General features: G+C 43.6%; 1 protein-coding gene across 9 annotated transcripts in view; it reads left to right on the top strand.

The window, feature by feature from the left end:
* CUNH2orf80 (chromosome unknown C2orf80 homolog) overlaps positions 1 to 19988 on the top strand; it is a 36655-nt gene that overhangs the window by 11968 nt on the left and 4699 nt on the right. Inside the window, exons 1-10 of one of the 9 annotated variants that reach the window (XM_087734058.1) lie at positions 71 to 538; positions 966 to 1164; positions 1817 to 1893; positions 2701 to 2782; positions 3301 to 3383; positions 3531 to 3618; positions 4050 to 4127; positions 10374 to 10492; positions 17148 to 17233; positions 17317 to 17489. In XM_087734058.1, coding sequence (XP_087590184.1) covers positions 1853 to 1893; positions 2701 to 2782; positions 3301 to 3383; positions 3531 to 3618; positions 4050 to 4127; positions 10374 to 10492; positions 17148 to 17233; positions 17317 to 17399 — 660 coding nt within the window. In that variant the 5' untranslated portion in view covers positions 71 to 538; positions 966 to 1164; positions 1817 to 1852 and the 3' untranslated portion in view covers positions 17400 to 17489. Of the gene's footprint in view, positions 1 to 70; positions 539 to 965; positions 1165 to 1816; positions 1894 to 1914; positions 2405 to 2700; positions 2783 to 3300; positions 3384 to 3530; positions 3619 to 4049; positions 4128 to 9699; positions 9915 to 10373; positions 12363 to 13951; positions 14054 to 17147; positions 17234 to 17316; positions 17490 to 19988 lie in introns of those variants that run through there. The other 8 variants (XR_015699155.1, XM_009462376.2, XR_015699154.1 and 5 more) reach the window with 8 other exon arrangements.

The following is a 19988-nucleotide window of genomic DNA, read 5'->3' as shown; positions in this document are numbered from 1 at the left end:
GGGCCATTCCCAAACTCCAGCCCTCCCTCAGTGGCTGCCCACGTAGCTTTCCGCTGCTATGGCAAAGACACGGTAGGTGGCAGAACCATGTCCGCCACCTTTACCTCTTGCACCTGCCTAGACACGTGCCTAAAGCTTGGGCTTTGGAAAGAGAGTGGTGAAATGAAATAAGGAAGAGAAAGCACAGCACAAATTCTGTAAATACCAAGTAGGCTTTTTCCTGGAAAACATCTATATGTCATGATAATACATTTGCTTTCATGTTTTCTTAGGCCATCACAAAGAGAGGCAGCATTATGATCATGTCTCACAAACCTATTCCTATTGTTTAATACGTAGTCAGTTAACAGCATGAGAAGTACATTCCCAACAAGGGGGATGGCTCATTCCATTCAGAACTACAGCCTGCAAACCTTACTAATCTACAAAATCCAGTAGCCTCTCACTGGCTTGTTAGTCATTCTGATGCATTGGCTACCGTCAGCAATCCTGTGCAAGATGTGCCTTGCATCCATTGGAAGGACAACAGCAGGATTTAGTAAGTCGTGGGGAGTTCTTGGCTGTTAGAATTTCTCCTAATACTGTAAGCAAAAACATAACACTGATGAAAGAACAAGTAGCAGGATCCTTGCTATATGCCATAAACACTGCAAATGGAACCCTAGATGGGCTCTTGGGAGGTATCAGATCTAGTTTTTCGCTGTTCCATATGGTGGAATGCTGGAACAGTGGAAGCTGATAGCTTCTTTTACAGGCAATTAGATCCATCAGAAAACCCAGTGAAGAGTCTCTGCCTCCCTTGTTAGCATGTCTTCTATGTTTCCAACTAGCCGCTCAGCAGTGAAACTCAATGCCTAGAACTGTAAAAGGATCATTTAGCTTGAAACTGATAACCCAGCCTGAAGGTGCAGGTTTAACCTCTTCTCTGTGTTGTTTTGTTTTTTTTTTCTTTTAATTTCTGTCAGCTCAGCAGCATTGTTTCTAAGCAACGGGAGAAAGCTGCAGTCCTGCGTGAAGCCATAGCCTAATTTCCCCGGCACACAAACTGAGTGGCAGAGGCAAGAAAGGAAGAGCAACGTCAAGAGGGAATTCCTTCTTATAGATACCTGAAGTCAGAGAGGCTCCAAACCCAGATCCTGAGGGCTATTGCAAGAGTTGACACAGGTAGTGCGTGATTTCTCATGTACATGTATGAGAGAGAGAACAGGGGGACAATATCCAGTAACACAGACAGCTTACTAGGTATGTCATTACTTTGTGTATTTCAGAGCAGAGGAGTGAAGCATGCACTTTGATTTTACAATAAATTGGTGGGCCAGGTGCTGGCTGCTCTCTTTGCTGTGTCCTGTTAGGCCAGCTGTTACCTCATCTCTTCCAGCCTGTCCTCTTCCCAGTCCATCCCCTCTTTGTACCACATAGATCTGATCAATACACACACAGTACGGAGAGCAAGCCATGTACTAAGAAACACAGAAGTGGCATCAGGTCAATAGATTGCATTATATGAGAGAATATCCATCACTGTGATGAGGATGCAAGCAACCTGCAAACTGACACTCAAGATTGATGCTCATCTTAAATGGGCTCATTCTGCCCATTTCCCATTACCAAACTCCTTACCCTCACTTTCAGTACTGTGCATGTTGTTTTCTCTTTCTTGACTAGATTTTTCTCAGCTTCTATTGCAATCTTACCTGGGAAATGGTTTTGGCCAGATTTTTGTAGGGGATCTCCAAGTGTCTCATACTCTTTATCTGTGAATCAGATTTGCTCACTTACAGAGATACTTGGTAGGATGCACTTTTCTCTCTCCTAGGTCCCATTGAGCTTATCTTTCAGTGACAGCTAGAGTATGGAAAGAAAATGCCTGAAGAAACAGATTGAAAAACTCCTGTGAGTAGTAACTGCCTACAACTGCCTTCATTGCATTTGAGATGGACTTGTTTTGATTGCAAAGGGTTGCAATCCTAGCTGGATGACAACTGTAAAACCTTAGTCTTCTCTTGCTGGAAAGTATGAACAGACTTCCTTTGAGATGCTTTTAATTTTCTTACATGCAGTCTGCAGTGTGAGGCCTGACTGCATATGCGACAGTAGAGATGACACAGCCCAGATCTTGCTCTGTGTCAGTGGGAGCGACCAGGGAGGTGCAGCGTTCCTCCCTTGCCATGCAGCCAGCGCCGGTCTCCTAGTTCATACAGCAGTATCTCATGCTCTCGGATGCAGGAGTGCCCAGCAGACAACTCTATACAAGTCCTGTGGCCATCTTCCCTAGCACTATTTGCATGGATGAGTAGTACTTAGTCTGAGGAAAGATTGCAGAATCAGGCCTCCCCTGAATGAGAAGAATGAGCACCAGTGAAGCATCTCTTTCAGTCTCTTGGCTGTACAGTGAAATCCTTTTGTGAGTCCCCAGACTTTAAATACTTGATCTGTATTTGTACCTCCTCCTATATTTTGGAGCCTTTGGGGAAGACAGCAGTGTGGTTTGGGGGTTTGCTAAGATTAGCAGTGATGCAGAAAACCAACAGCTTTCCTACTTAGGAGGTGTCTGTGAGAAATCCTGCAGTAGATTCCTAGCCCTGAATCATATCAAATTTAGCCCCGGTCTTGCACTAGCTTGAGAGTCATCTATTACATTTCTTATGCACTGGGTTGCTTAGAACCAGTTGTAATTTGGAGCTATTTTCTTGTTTTAAGGGGAGATTATGTTGGCATCGGACTACAAGAAAATGAATTTGATCCAAGAGGACAAAGGCAGCCCACCTTTCTAGATGACATGGTAATCACCTGACTTCTTACTTCCTATCCTCTTTAACTGCAGGGCTACAGAGAGCTCTGAAGGGTGGCTGTTTGGTACAGCTGAATAACCTGTTCCTACAATGATCAATAAAAGCCCATTACTAAAATGTGTATCTAAAGAGATTGGCTGTGAATAGCATCCAGGTATAATGTATCCAAGACAACTCAAGTTTTTGCTGATTTTTCAGCAAGACAAAGCTCATCCACAGAGGACATCTGATAAAGTTTAAGTCAACTAACCAAAGGGAATTCTTCACAAACTAAAGTTGTCTGTGCATAACAAAACATCTTTCAGCTAAGCTGAGAAAGTCTTCCTGGGTGTGTTTAAAACCCCTCAAACCTCAGCAAGTGTCTTACAACTGGTGAGCTACCCAGTGTAGTTGAGAAATACTGGGCTCCAGCTCACATTTCCCTGCATTTCTCTGGTCTTTCTGTCATCCCTCAGTCAAGCAATTACAGTAAAAAAAAAAACCACATAAGGTTCTTCTGTCTTTCCAGGTGCATTACAACTTAGCCTTCCGTGTTGCTTTGCTGTGGCTAAGCGGCTTGGATGCTCAGACTGCACTGACAAGAGAGAAAATGTGAGTATTGCAAAGCTAAGGCCCTGCTGTTGCAGTGGGTTACACCAGTGTGAAAATGGAGTAAAAACAGCAGTGAATTGAGCCCAGGACTACTTTTTGCATTTATAACACCAGGCTAATAATCTTCTTGTTCAAAATACCATACAGGAATTTTGCAGCTCGCAACCGATACATGTATCCCAACCGAATTGAGAGAGAAGCTATGATACTATCTTCATATGCTGGAATATTAATGGTAAGAGGGCAAGAAAGATAGCAATATCTTTTGCTCTATGGCACCTGTCTAGAAATGCTCCCTACACTCTGGATGTCTTTGCTCATTGAAAGCACAGTGTACAGACTGCAAATATTACAACTCTCTCTCATTTTTATCAGGTAGCCATTAAGTTTTGCTCAGCCTTAGGAAACAAAATAGGTTGTTTCAGTAGGTGGCCCTGTGCGTGTGTATAGGTTACTTATCTTGTCTCACCCAAGTGCAAAATGGTGAGCAAATTTTCAGGACCAGATCTCAATAGATTCATAGTAGCAGCATGAAACACTACTAGGAGTTCACATGAAAGCTGTTTCAGAGATCAAAGGAAGGGGATATGAGCTGAATTTCACACATTCACTTTAAAGAATACTACTTCTGAGAGCTGAACCTCTCTCTCTTTACCTTCTTCACAGAACAGCATTCCTGTTGAAGAGATCTTTGAGATTTACAACATGAGGCCCTCAGCAACACACTGGCAAAGCTCTGCAAATGTGAGTGATTTGTTGTTTTTTCAGCATCTCTACTAGGGTTCTGAGTGAAGGTCTTTCTTACCTGTAGTGGCCTGGTCCAGCACGTAGTGCATTGGGCCGGCATTCTGAGAATGTGATCCACACGTGGATTATTTCTCTTCTCACTCAGAGTAAACACTGTTGAACTATTCCCTTCTCAGATCTGACGTTATAACTTAAAGCCTTGTGGGTGGCCTTTCAGCATCGTAATGAGGTGTAAAGCCTCCATGTGCAGCTGTAGTTATCCATGGGGTACTTCATCCCTGCTGCTAGTCTCGAGGGTGTGTGTCTGTCAAAGCTGCAGAGTGCAGCACATTTCTTAATTGCTTGCAGATTGTATTGTGTGGGGGTCTATTATTATAGCTACTGTTTATTCCAGCTTTCCCATACTAATAAAGGAAGAGACTTCATTCTATGGAAAACAATCACTACTGTTAGACCAGCAGTGGTTGGGAATATGTGGATGATAGCTGGCAACATCCTACAATAAACTCTCATGTATCTCCTTGTTACAGCAGAATATAAGTGTTCAGGTAGCATTCAAGACCACAAGTTAGGTGCGACAGTGTGAATTTTATCCGAAGTTAGTGCTTTCCTTTGGGATTGTCATCTGGCTGCCAAAGATGTACCTTGTCTGTTGCCAGTCTTCTTCCCCAGTCCACTCAGGTTTCAAACCAGAAATCATCAGGGGACAATAGCTAAGAAAGTGTGCTATAGGTCTGAGAGAAGTCATTCGTCAGAGGAACCAAAGATGTGAAATTTGGCTAGAGACCTTTAACCCTGCAAGACAGAGACTTCTTTCAATACCTCCATGGGGTTTTTTGTAAGCTATTGTAAGCTATACAATTGTAAGCTATTGTATGCTGCTTAGCACAGTGTGCCAATACTGCAGGTCTTCATCTGGGGTTGTGTTTAGGCAGGTTCATACAATCAGTGCTATGTTTACAGAAGCCAATTCTCAGAAGGGCACTCTGACTCTTGCGTAGGCATTATATGACACTGCTCAAGGAGATTCAGTATCTGCATCCTAGGAATCCTTCCTGGGTACCAGTAAAGGATCAGAGATGGCACCCGTGAGAGAGCCTTAAATTCTCCCTTTATTGCAGTGTGAAAAAGAGGAGAAAAAGAAAACAGTGCTAAGCCAATTTTTATTTGCAGTGCATTGCAGTCCTATGGAAGGTGAACACAGATTAAACAGAACAAACCAGCAACTCTCTGACTGCAAGGTCTTCTGTGTTACCCGTGCACCTGCAGGGAAAAGATGTGCTAGAGTCTGGAAGTATCCTTGTGCCAAATCATACAATAATAACAGAAACCTTGCACAAGATTTTGCAATTCAGTTATTGCAGAGACAAGAAATAACATTACCCTGACTTGCAGATTAGATTAGACTGTCTGACTTGGGCAAGTCATTTAATCTCTGTCCTAGTCAATCTGTGGCACAGTCTGGGTCATTATTTGCAGTTAAAAAGCCTCCAGAGAGAAGGAGGCTGTGTTTTCTTGGGCACAGTGCTCTGACAACATGGCCTGCTGTCAGCCAGTACACCAGAGTTGTTTGGGTATAGTCAGCTCTCAAGACAGGCAGCAGAGTGTGTGCCTCCTGCTTCCCTTCATCTGAGATTTCTAAGAGTGTATTTACATAAGCAAAGGAATCCAATACTGTTTAAGACCTTCCAGACAAGTCACATCCCCACTCTTTGGGAATGAAACCTCCATGTGGAATGATCCATCAGGTCTTAGGGAGCTTGTAAGACCTGAGCAGTTTTAGACGTCGGGACAACTTCTGTGTTCCCAGTTCAAACACCTTTCTATTTATATTGGGCATAAATTGCAGGGTTTACTGCTTTCATGCAAGTTCACACATGGGTGCTGTGTTAGGCTTAAGTGGCAGGGTTCAGGCAGCAAGGACTGCAGTGGTGGCCTATATGGGAGGAGACCATGAGCTGCCCTGTGCCAGTCAACCCAGAAACCCACGTAAGCAGCCAAGCATGAGCCCAAACTTCAGCTAGAGGAGCACATGGCACCTCTACTGAAATGTATTTAAGGAAGAGCAGCAGCTACTAGGGAAGGAGACATGAGGACACATGTAAGGAGGCGTGCGGGGTGACTATTAAGAGAGACATGCTCTTAGAAGGAGGCTTCCCCTCCACGCCATGGCCTGCAGGGACAAAAGCACAGAGGAAAAGTAAGAAGTATAGAGCAATGTCAGACAGAAACCATTCGCACACAAGCCCAACCTCCTTTGCTACCCATCACCTCACAGAAGGAATTGGGGCAGACTGAATGTAACCATGAAAAAACAAGGGAAGTTGAGACTAGGCAGGGGAGGAAAGGTGCTTACTATATTTAACTTCTAGAGTTTGACCTCTTGATGCTTCCCTCATTACACCACCACTGGGATCAGAAACCTGTAGCAGCATAATGGCTACTTCTAAAATCCCTGCTTCAACTTTTTAGTCTAAAAAGTCACCCGTTACATGCTAGAATATTTGAATGATGTGCTCGTGGGTTTAGAGGTTTATGAAGGCTTATTGGCATGCCTCTTTCTGGTTTAAATGCCTGGCTGACCACAGACTTCATGGTTCCTTTCTGACCTGCACACTGGCATGGGGCTTTGCCCACCCAAGCAAACAAAGTGCTAGTGCAGGGAAAGCACAGACACATAAAAGCTCTTTGTCGTCAGTAGCTTAGCTTCAGGGAGACGGTTTCGTTCGTCAAAGGGCAGAAGCGGCTTGTTTGACTGTGTCATGCCATTCCTCTAGTGGACCTCTGCTGAAAATTATCCCCAGGCTACCAGAAAAAGAAACTGTGTATTTGGTTCAGGCAAAACTGGATACAGCGGACAAATGTAACTGAGCAACCAAATAGATTAAAAAAAAAAGCCTTCAGTAGACAAAAAGGAGATAGTTACTCCAGCTTGACTGATCAGATCTCATCTTGGCCCTGCAGAGATTTCACCAGTTAAAACTCTTCAATCCTATCCTGCCCTGACACTAACACCTGCACTTAGCCCCAGTCTTAAAGTAGTATCCCATTCCCAAACATAGTTAACAGGCATTCAGCATTGCTAGCATCACACACCTTGCAGAATCTACCCCAAACATTTTGATGTCTTCTGCCCTTTAGGTCTGAGAGAGGCCACCAAAGAAGAGGTACCAGTTCAGTGGTACCAGTGACTCCTAGCTTTGGCCATAGCAATGGTAAGCTATTGGCCCATTCTCCCACCAGCCTACTGCCTAGACTGGTGTGCTATAAGCAACAAAGTGGAAGGAATCTCCTGCTGCATAAAGGTGTAATGCATTTGGATCATATAACATCTGTGCCTTTTAGAAAATGTTACATTTTAAACTGAAGTCATTTGCCCCTTTCACTTTTGCCCCATTAGTAATAGCAAACTAGCTCTAGCCTTCTCTCTTTGAACATAGCAAAAAGCTGAACTATTCACCTCCTCCTCTACCTTACAGCACACCAGGGAGGGGCAAGAAAAGGGCAGTCCAGCTATTCACCACCACACTAAGATGTAACCCAGCTCCTGGGTCTTTGGCATTGAGTTTTACAGAGGAGCGTTCCCACCAGTGTGCTCTAATTACCATTGATGTGGAGTGGGGAAGGAGGCTATGCAGGTCCGAGGAGGTATAGCCTGCTTCACAAGGGCCTTGCCTGTGTTCAGAGCAAGTTTCTCTAGCAGCATATCATTAGTCATGGAAGTGTAATTGCCCTTTAAAAAACAGGGGAGGTATTATAGTTTTTAATTCACGACTTAAGTCACAAGAAAGCATTCTGTATGGCCCAGCTATTGAACGAAAGAGCATTTGTGCTGGAATATGTAGATTTTATTTTCAGTAACACAGACTTTATTGATGTTTCCCAAGCAACCACTGAAAGTTGCTGTGGAATTGCAATCAGACTATAATAAATTATTCACCTGTAATTCACAGTGTTTCTGGTGTGCTTAACTTTTTTTTTTCACCTTGGTCATGCTTAGCTGTAATATTAATGACAGACTGCCACCCGGTGTCGAGAAAGGGCTAGAGCTACACTCCAGCTCACAGCTACATACATCAAACAGCCTTGGCCATAACCTTTCTTAGTTGAATTTTCCCATGTCAAGAACTAGAAATGCCGCTAGATGCCATGTAGGGGCATTTCACAACATGTTAGTTCGAAGGAGGGAATCTTCCCCTCTGCCCCTGGGATAAGTGGGTGGATCAGCTCTCCCTCCTTTTGCTGTGAACATTACACTGTGTATTTTTACTGTCATACTCCTCATGGGCAGGAATCCTTTTCTCTAGGAATTTCCAACCCAGGATATTTTTAGAAATCTCCATTTTGTGTGCACACCATACACTGCAGAGGAGTGATGTCTTCTTGGAAGTTTTCCAGCTACTCACGCTGTTTCCCATGGTGTTTTGGTTTGGGTTTTTTTGGGGGGGCGGAGTAGTGGTTTTTTAGATTTGATTTATATTCTGGTATTATGCAAGCAGAGACAAAGAAAGAACAGAAATAGTCTTTCTGATCATCTCATGTTACTGTGCACTTGCCTAGATCCTGTCCCTAGTGGACTCAGGGATACTTCCTTGATGGTCATGAGGTGGCAAAGTTACAAAATTTTCTGAAGAGGAAGATAAGCCATTGTTATCAGGATCTCCAGTTTCTATTTCAGCAACAACACTGCTTAATTTTAATAATGGGCTTAAGATCATTCCCAGTCTATGAGAAAGGAATGGAAATGCTTTGCTGAATTTGGAAACTAAGGATAATTCATTTTGCAAAGCCCTAATTAGTTTAAGAGGTTAAATCTACTGTTATCATTAACAGTAACTCTTGGAGCACAGCTTATGCCTCCTTAAGAGTCCTAGTCTCAAAGAGCTGGAATCCAGCCCATCTCAAAATTCAATTTCTGTTGACCTCAGGTTTGGTTATCTTTTCTTCCCCCGTGCCCCCCTTCCCGTTTCCCATCAAAATAAAACAGTGGAGATTCCCGTTATCGCCCATCACTTTTGAAGCTTTGGCTTAGATCTCCTTGAAAACCAAGCACTAGCTTTACCAAGATACATAGATACTTAGGGACCCTAAGGCACATCCTAGTGGGATTTAGGATCCAGAAGATTTCTGATTCATGAGAAGGGACATCTTAGCCTGAGATGGATATAATGGTTGTTATCCCAGCTGCTTGCTGCTTCTCAGAGTTTCCTACCCCATTGTCCAGACATTTCAGGAGCTGACATGTGAACAGCTGAGCAGCCGCAGGCTGCATGCCAGGATGTTTTGGCAGATCACAATCCCCAGTCTGCAGCAGTACACACAGGGCTATAAAATGCAGCAGTTCAGCTACTGTGTGGACAACTGAAATGCCTGGGCAGTGGGGATGGGCACTTCAAGAAGGTGAGTGGGCCAAGCATCCAGGACAAAAACTGCCAGCAAAGCTGTGCTCATTTATCCATCAGGACCTCTGAAGCAGTTATCTTACTTTCAGCTGACCACAAAAGAGCATGCTCATTTGGCTTGGCACATAGTTTCTGCAGACATACTAATCTATGAATTGTCCTTCCAGGACCACTGGATTCAGCCTTTCAAGCTCTCCATGCACCCATTTGCCATGCTGACTGCCCCTGAAGCTGCAGAGTATGCCTGGAAGCAAAGTGAGCACAATTCACCCCAGCTCCCACAAGGCCAGGGCAGGGGGACATGGGGCAGCAGCACCTGGCCCAGCAGAGCCACCAAGTTACAGCCTGCTGATCTCCAACAGCTGCACAGGGAAAGGATAGTGTAAACCTTGGTCTATGCCTATTCTCTTGAGGGGAGGGGCGGAGGTACAGGCATTTTCTCATTGTAGCCTAGAAATAGTGTTTAGCTCAGGCTCCTAAGCTCATGACAATTGCGAAAGGGGCATTTTCCTCAAGTTGAGGTAAACAATAAGATTACACATTTCTGATAGGATCAGCCTTCATGTCTCACAATCACTTGTTTGTTCTTAAGCTTGGACTATTACTAGGACTTTTGCAAAGGTCAGTTATGCTGCTGGCCAGTGAAAGAGCCACCCCCCCTTCCCTGCTTCTTCTCCAAGTGCAGCAAAACAGAGTAATTGCAGGGGCATGAGGGAATTTGAAGCTGGAACCCCTTATCTCCAACCATGTACTGCAACTGATCCCATGCAGTAGGTCTGTAAACCAGCCTGGTGGCCCCCTGTAAGCCCAAGATGATGTGAGGCCCTTTCTCGTTCCCAAGGCATCAAGTCCCGGAGAGCAGCAGCGTGTCAAAAGACCAACCCTTGTTCAGCAAGGAGAGCTAAGAAAGACAGCAAGCAACAGGACTCACTCACCAGAGGAAAGCAACACGTTGACAAAGTAGGTCTGAAGAATTCACACAAGCCAGTATAACTGTTTCTGCAACACTACCACTGAATGTCACAGCTAGAGTGGCACCTCAAGCCACCCAGAGCCCACAAAGCCTTTCATGTCTGCCCTGCTCAGCACTCTTTAGCATGAGAAGTTTCATAGTAGCACAAATTTATAATATAGTGTCAATGCTAAATTGTACTTTCACAGCAACTGGCTCCTTGGCAGGAGGTGTCACTCATGAGCTGGAAAGTCGACTCCAGTACTCAACAACTCCAGTAATACTCAACAACTCAACTCCAGTAATACTCAACATATGCATGGAAGGCACCCTTCTGGCTAATATCCCTACAAAACACATTCACTACTATCACTTTTAGGTTAAAAAAACAGGTGAAGACTATTTAAAAAAAAAAAATTAACAAAAAATTGACTCCATAAAGAACCCAGTAATGTCAGATTAGCCTAGCATGTACGTGAATTAGGCTCTGCCTTTCTATTTGTCCATGATTTGCGAAAGCCTATTGTTTGCTGCAGCTCCACTGAGCAGGAGACCTAAGAAAACAGTCATCACAGCAGCAGCAGGGCTGGATTTCGCCAAGTAGAGGGGCTCCCCCACAGCCTCAAGTTCAATGTGCATCACATGTCACACAGCAGGAGGGAAGCTGATCTGCCATGCAGTCCCCATCTCTCTGATGGATTCAGCCCTGCGTGCTGTGCTTGCATTTATTAACATTTGCATCCTGCAGGGAACTACAGAAGCAAAACAATGAATCTCTCCAGAGAAGCCTGGAACAGATTCAAAAGCAAGGAATGCAAAGGAAGCAAAGACATAACAAAGACCCAGACTTCATGTACCTCACTTAGCTGTAGGTGAGCTAACTGATGTCTTCTACCGTAGCTTTGGTAATGCATTTGCAACTTGTGGTTTGGGGTTCTTTTTTTGGTTTTTAAATCTTAGCAGTCATTCCTTCCTTCCCACCCCTCATATCGTGTACCCAAGACTCTGACATTCCCTCCTCTTCCCTTAGCCACTTCTTTCCTGTTTCCCTGACAGTGTGTTGGGAGCTTACATTTTCCCAGTGCATCCCTACTGCTTCTCAACCTACCATGCTGCTTTTACAGAGCCAAAGAGGGGATGCAGCACTTCAGAGGCAGGGAGTACACCCTTCCGCTTGTCCACAGTGCTGTGCAACTCCCACACATGATCCAGAATGAGGCATGAATGAGCTTCCCTGCATGTGACATGAGGGTTGTGCCTCTTAGGACGATCCCATTTTCTTCAGCTCTCCCCTTTAACCATCCTACTTCCTTATTTCCTTAAAGGATTCAGCTAAAGAAAAAGCCTCTCCCTGCAGTGCCAGCGTAGCACTGAAGCCTAACTGTCTTCCATTCCCCGTTCGTAGGTCCCTAATCGTGTGTCTCTGTTAGGTCCATGCTGTGCTGCCCAAGAACACCCCCCATTTCTTAGATGAGCTGTCACAACCTTCATTCTTGTATTAACTCTACCTTGCGATAAGAGTTGGGTGCACATGGTTCTTCTTCCACATCCCTCTGTTCCTCTGGCTGGAAGCCTGGGCACGCAGCATGGGGTGTTTCTATAGGACTCTTTCTAATTAATTCCATAGAAGTTTCAGGGCTCAGTGGGGTAGTAGAAGTGTTCACTGCTGAGAGGTGTGTTTGACACTAACTGCAGGGTAGAAAGCCTCCATTAGAGCTTGTTACATATAAAAATTATAGAAATGAAGATTCCCAGCTACTTCTAGCCAGGGGATAGACATCCATCCAAAGTATGGTCACATATTATGCAGCTGTGTTAACCCATGCCTTGGAGATGGTCCTGTACTCTAATGCAAAATATCTGCTAAAGGAAAAACCAATAAACAGTTGTGAAGCAAAAACATTTTTCTTTTTCTGCCTGCTGATTCTCAGTCACTGACCCTGTTTATGGAGATGCCAAAAGACAGCACTACACAAGAAGGGCTGGGAATGGTTAAACTTAATCAGGGATTCAAAGGATCTTTTAGAAGTCCTCATGGACTCAAAGCTTGCTTTCAACTCACCAGGTGCACAGCTTTTTTTTTTTTTTTTTAACATAACATCACAAATTTCCTGTTAAAATCAGTCTAAAATGAAACACAGTTGCTGCCCTTTCGATTCTGAGCTGTCTGTGGGGAAAGACCTAACCACAGCTTGGTGCATGCAAAAATTACAGATTAACTGGTGAGTCTTTGTGCTGATATTGATGGGGCTTCTTAGCCATACCATGCATTCCCCCACTTTCCTTTCAAGCCATGTGAGCCAAAATTCAAGGCCTAAGGAAGTCAGATGAGAAGGCTAGAAGGGACTTAAGATCAACAGCAACATCACCCTCCTTACACAGGAACTCTTTAGCCATGACTCTGCAGCATCAGCTGTCTTGGCCTGGTTAGTTCACCCTGCAGGAAGCGGGATTGCTGGAACACACTATCCAATCCCATTTAGCAGTTCCTACCTCTCCTCCATGGCCTGTGTTCACTTCTGGGACAGGCCTGCGCTGTCACATTCAGCTCAGGCTCATTCCTGGAGCTCAGAGCATCCATCAGCTTCTAAACACAGGCTTCTGTTCTTGCAAACAAATTCAGTAGAGCAGTAGGCAGCAGCCAGTGCCAGGACCTGAGCAAATTTCATGCCAGCTCAAACAGCATCAGTCTGACCCCTTAAAAGCCAAAGCAGAGAGAAATTGTACTTTGAAATGAGGTCATTACAAGAGGGGAGGAGGGGATATTGCTGCTGAGCATGTAAGTAGTAGAACAATGGCGACGGGGTGGTTAAGATTAAACAGCTGGAGAGACAGATTAACGTCTCATGACTGATTTTTGCTCACTGACCTGCAATAAAATAAACAGTAAGACTTTAACAAATAGGTGATTAGCTGTGTTATTCCAGCGCTGTCTTTGTGCTGGAATACTTTGCGCTAGAGTACTGCCATGGCCTTCACTTTTCCTTGGCTAATACTTCCTGATTTGTATAGATAAGGCTGGTGGAGTTAAGAGGAGTAAGCAACAGAAATCCTGCTATGCTAATAAGCATAAAAATGGTGTTTCATTTTCAGAGTGCAAGTACCTTCCCCTTCGCTACTCCCCGCCCTGTTGGCTGGCTGGTGTCTGGTTGTCTGTACACAAAAATCAAACCCAGCAGATCAGGTGGTTTGCCGTTCACACATACACATTTTCAGACAGCCAGAATCAAGGAGCTGAAAGGTGCTTGTAGATGTGTGCACAATGGGATTGGTGAATGATAGCCGCCTGCCACCTTAACTGAAATTTCCTCCTTTCCTGAGCTATGTTGTCTCCTGAATAAAAAAAAGGCTTTGCTGTGACCAAACCGATTAGCCAGGACAACTTCAAAATCTTTTCTCAGCTATGCAAAAAGCAATGGACATAGTTCAGAGCTCAGATGAGATGCAGTCACAAATTTGTTCTACAGGACCCAGAAGAGATCTCTGATATGTGCACACTTAGCAACAGTTGTCACGTGCATACAGTTGGTGCCCACCACTGCACTGCAATACTATCCACGGTGGGAAAGGTAAGAGACCATCCTGGATCTCTTCTTTGTAAGTAAGTACTTGAAATCATGTTGTACAGCAAGTGAGGAACTGAACAGGGCATCATCCCCTTTCCCTTTGGCAATTTAAGAGCTGCCCATTGTACCCCAGAGACTGACTCCAGTAGCAGAACTCGTAGTAGCAACTTGGTGCTGCCATTTACAGCCCAGTTTATGACACTGAAATCGGTGATGGTTTCAGCTAACACTCTTGGCCGTGAACAACACAGCAGCTGAGGCACAGACATCCTGCCTGCAGGACCAGGGGTGCTACCTTGTTAAATTGCCCCACACAAGCTTGTGAGTCAGAGCCTTTCGACCGTAGCCAGAGTTACTAGAGCGCTGCCCATGCAAGCAATCCCCAATTTCCCCCTCATTTCTGCTACAGTAATCCTGACTGCAGACATGTCACTACTGATTCTGTAGCTATTCCTGAAAATTGTCTTTTTGGTGAAGAGCTTTTTCCTAGTCGAACATCAGGTGGAAACACCTAGCATCCATCTTGGAATGGCAAAATACCCCTGTTTTGTGCGAGAGACTGGTTTATCTGTAGGACAAAAATAGAACCAATCTGTTTTGAAAAGAATCAATTTTGTCAGGATGGAATCTAACACATTAAGTGCATAGGACTATATATCTTCAAGAGGCAGCCAGCAGCAAGAGCAAATACCAGAGTCAAAGCAATGAGAAATTCAGTTTTATTCAATCTCTCTAAACCAATGTAAAGGATACTGGCTCCACGAGGGGAGTCATGGTTGAAAGATCTAGCATCTCTGCTGCATTTTCTGTATCCAAGAATGGTTAGAGGTGCTCAAAACAGGAACTAGCCCAGGCTGGCTCCGAAAAGGGGTTTGTCTGCAGCAAAGCAAAGTCAGGGAGAACACCAACTGCCAAATCCTGCCGACTGTCACCAGGCCAGATGCTGTTATGGAAGTGATCTGCCAGGTACTTGCACACAGGTATTCCCACTGCCAGTGCTAAACGCATAGTCCCTTTATGTGAAGCAAGTATGTGGTGTGGTTGCCAAAGACATCCAGGGCGAGACTTCATCGCCTTTCATGAGGACTTGCATTAACATCCGCTGCTAAAGAACTCGTGTGCAATCCACGCAGCATCAACTGTTTCCCTACATCATTCATCATCCTGAAAATCTACCCACCAGTTTGGCATACAGTTGGACTCAATCTTAAGGGTCTTTTCCAACCTAAATGATTCTACACACAAGGAATTACACTTTGAAATAGAGTCAGATGTGACATTAAAGCATTGTGACAACTTTGCACTAACTTTCTGTATTGAGTATTTCGTGCATGCTCACACTGCCTGCTGCCAGTTCCATTGAGCCCAGGTCAGCAACCCATCCAGCCTGCAGACAAAGATCAAGGCCTGAACACTCTACTTGCAGTAATAGCAACAATACATCAAGTCAAGTACAATAGTCAAGCAAACATCATGACAAGGAAATCCCACAGGATGAAGGCAGGTGGTCTGAGGTAACCCAGAAAGCTCAGAAGAATAGGTCTGAATATACTAAAGAGGACAGGAAGGTATCTAACCTGTTTGGAAATGGTGAGTGCACATTAACCCCTGTCATTTAATAAGGATACAGTTAAAAACAACATCAATGAAGTGGTTTGTGACGGAAGGATGTGAAGGGGGAGGTTTCATATTCCCCCTATCTCTTTCCCCAGAAGACACCCTTGTCTTTCTCTTTCCTTTCTTGCCACAGCACGGAAAGCCCTTTTCTTTGGTCTGAGACCTTGTAAGCAAAGCTGCACTCCACTCAGTCTCCCAAACCTTCCCCTGTTCTCTCTCCTTACAGGCACAAACACTCATTTGTTCCACTGGAGGTGGAGACTATGTAGTTGCAAATAGAGCTCTTTTAAATAAACTAGATCTACAAAGGTGTTCATCTGCATGCCAAGTTAACTGATGAATCATGTTGACACGGCCTTTACATGCTTGAATGAGTTTCCCCAAATACATAAGATTATAAATCTGGTTTTGGAGTGCAGTAGTTTCTTTTGATCTGAAGCCTCACCTACTGGTGATATAAGACCAGCTATATAACCAGCTTTGCATATTCCATGAAGCAGGGTTTTTTTAAGAGTTTAAGATTTAGGTTCAAGAAAATAATAATCAGAATAGAACAAGTCAAGGTTTGTTCCAGCCCTGCACCAAACAAGAAAAAAACAACAGAGGAAAAGTTCCGAAAGCGAGGAATACAGTTTTCTGTAACCTGCTAGCTGTGCTTTACTGTTAAAGCACTGTTTTAGTGTTAAACAACACTCCTTCCTGGTTCCAGATAGAGAGCAACTTGAGTTTAATGCAGCTTGCTATTTTTTGAATTTTTAAAACAGACTTTCAAACGGAAAAAATTGAACCAACTGATTTATAATGTTAGCCAGTAATTCAGATACACTGATAAACACCTAATAAGAACCATTTGATTTCAGTCTTTTTATTCTTCAGGGATGCAACAGTTAACCACACACCAGGAAGGGACTGAAACTTTTAATCACTATTTCCTTCTAACACGTCTATGCTAAAATTTGTACACAATAGAAGGGATTAGTAGGCAAAAGCTAAAAACACCACGTGATATGGAGACTTTTCCGGTTTCCAGGATAAAGTGGGTGACAAAGTATTGAAATAGAAGCAAAGTTCATCTGCTCTCACAAAAGGAAAGATTGAACAAATACCATGGGACAAGCTTAGGCAAGAGGTAATCAACACCAAGTGGGGAAGGAAAGGAACAGACCTACACCAGAAACTGCTCAGGTCCGCTGAGTTCGATAGCTTTCAGGCAAAGGAGGTTCCGCAAAGAACCATTCTTATGCACATATCCCCCATTGGGTCAGGTGTACCCCATGAAATAGTTGATATCGGCTGAAAGTGTAGTCCACTCCACAGTTACACAATAATTCACTCGTGCACAGCATCAGCCAACGCAGCCCAAAACCCAGAAAATGAGAGTCCTATATGATAAATGCAATAAGTGCCGTAACTGCCATAAAGGCCATACATGAGATCTCCTCACAGCTTAGAATGGGCCCTTTTGTGTTACTTTTTGCAGATGCAGCATTAGGGCTATGATATATAAAAGCAACGACAGTGTTCGCTCACAGCTCTCACCTCAGCAAACTGCCAAACATGGGAAAGGTAAGTGGAAGCCCCAGCATGCCAGTACTCTGCTCTGACACACTGGGATGGACTATGAGTCTTTGCAAATATTTATACTGCAGATCATTTTTTTATGAAGACAAGAGCTTCCGGGGCCACTGCTATGAATGTAGCAGTGACCACCTTGACCTGCAGTCCTATGTGATGCAATTCCATTCAGGTGGAAAAAGGCAGCTGGATGATTTACGACAACCCCAATTACTCAGGACACCAGTACTTTTTAAAAAGGCGAGACTATCTTGACTTCCAGAAGTGGTTCAGTCTCTGCAATTCCATCAAGTCTTGTCATGTAATCCTACAAGTAAGTTCTGCTTGGCAGTGTATCCCAGTTTAAGAAATTGAGTGTGGTTTATCCTTTAAGAATATAGTTATACAGTCTCTTCAAGTAACTCAGGAGACAGGCAAAGTTCAGTAAGGCAATGCAAAGTTTCACTGGAGAAGAAGGAAATAATCTGTTTAATATCAGTGCTATTTCCAGGGCCTGTTCATAACTTGGGGATGCTAAAAGAAAGCTGAGTGACTGTTTCTAAGTAAAGAATGTTTTTACATTGCTCTGGGAAGGGCTAGCAGGGCCAGCTGATAGAAAGTTCTGCTGTAGGCTGATGTATGCACCTTGCTTGTGACCATACTATGTTATGACTCAATGACACAAGAACATGGTAAATCAGATTTGCCATGGGTACGGCTTTCTTAACATAAAAGCGGTGTTGGTTAAAATCAGGCAAAGAATTAATACTTGCTAAAGTACTTATCTGGTTAGTAAGATATACTATAGAGCATAAGCTACAGCAGCAGGAACACTCCACGTGCCTGTGCTTCACATAGCTCAGCAGTTTGCCACATGGCAATTGCCTGCGCACCAGAGTATAATGGGAGCATATGGAGTAACATGATGAATGTCTTTTAGTAGCATAGTTCTAAAAAAGCCACATTATTCATGCCTGGTCACGAGTAAGCAACACAGATCATCTCAAAGTCACGTGAATACGTTTTCTCCTATTGTCACAATATAAAGTCCTTGTAAATCCCATTTCTTCAAATCATAAAGCATCCTCTATTTACTTCCTACCACACATATGATCATACCCATTTGCTGGCACTCCTGAGCTCCTCCATGTGGGTAAGGATTAAACTTCCTCTATTAGCTTCAAAAGAGTGAATCTCTTCACAATCCCATCTCCAGAATAGAACACAGTTTCTCAGAAATGCACATAGTAGCTGGGAAAGTTGCCTTTTTCTGTATGTGTGTCTTGTTCAGTTATGTCAGAATCAGTTAAATGTCTGTCTTTCCTACATTTTTGCTGTGTTTCCCGCTGCAGAATTCTGTTTCCCACAAGATTCAGCTCTATGAAAAAGAGGAGCTCCAAGGCCAAATATGGGAGCTCACTGATGATTGTCCATCAGTCCCAGGCTACATCCATCTCCTTGAGATCTGCTCCCTCAATGTTTTATGTGGCTCTTGGATCTTGTATGAAATGCCCAGCTTCAGGGGCCAACAGTATTTACTGAAATCCAGGGAATAGAGAAGATCCCCTGACTGGGGTGCAGTAAATGCCAAAATTGTCTCTTTGCAGAGGCTGGCTGACTTGCACCGAGTTATTGCTCCCACGCTAAATAAACAGTGAATGCATTCCAAAAATCCTTGTTCAAACAAATGTTCCTTCACTACTACAAACAAATTAAAGTTGTGCAGTCCAGAGGGAAATCCGATTCCTGTCACATTTTAGGGGGAGAGGGGGAATGCTTTAAAAAATATTCACAATTATCCAGCTGTTCCACAGTACATGGTAATTTAAATAAGTGTTGAAGGTCCAACTGCATATTGCTAACCTCAGTCATTACTTCACTGGACAGGCTATTAATAGGCAGGTCTGATTCCTTCATCTAAGTTTTCCCCAGTTTTACAAGTTTTGATCTAGGAATAGATGCCAGCTCTATACTTACCAGGGTTAACAATATGCAGTTGGACCTTTAACATTTATTTAAATTATCACGTACTTGGAACAGAAAAGTAAGTCCCATTAATAGTTATATCCAATGAAGTACTGACTGAGGAGGAAAAGGACAGAAAGATGCAGAGGAACTCAGAACAAGGTGTATTTGGCATCGAATTCTTCATGCAAACAAGCTGCTCTATGCTACCACCAGTCCAGCAAAGCTTTCCAGTCTTATCCCAGCTGATTCCTCCAGAAAGAATTTTTCCAGATCCTTAAATCACACCACCTTTATACAGCATGCTTTAGTGAACCTGTACTTCATGAACTAGATGCTTAGTTTGTGTCAATCGCCCTGCCTCTACTGACTTCAGAGCTGCATTATCTGCTGCAGCAGGAAATTGAGCCAAATCCCTCAATTGCCAGGCTATTCCACATGCAAAAGGAATTAAATAAGCATACCAGTGCAGATTAGAAACAGGACAACATCTTGTGCTGGAAAAAGTCTATTGCAGCATTAATTATCATTCAAGCAATGATGTATATGCCTACTAATCATCACTGTATCCTGTGCCAGCGGGCACTCTGTGCAGTAATGAATGAGAGCCATAATAAAATGTAACAAAACACAGTTAAGGGATCTTACATCTTAACATACCTCTTCTCATTTAGGTAGTGGAGTCTAGATATTTTTTTTTCCAGGGATAGTTAGGCAAATATACTATTGCTCTTCAGCAAGGTGCTGGAGACTTTTGGAAAGAGAAAGCAGTACAGAGAGCACAGAACTACTAGGACACTCC

Source organism: Nipponia nippon, unplaced genomic scaffold (assembly GCF_047370975.1).
Source record: "Nipponia nippon isolate SJK-2023a ecotype South Korea unplaced genomic scaffold, ASM4737097v1 scaffold_5, whole genome shotgun sequence".
NCBI classification, from domain to species: Eukaryota; Metazoa; Chordata; class Aves; order Pelecaniformes; family Threskiornithidae; genus Nipponia; species Nipponia nippon.
Note: the sequence above shows the minus strand (reverse complement) of the source record. Positions and strands in the feature narration are given on the sequence as shown.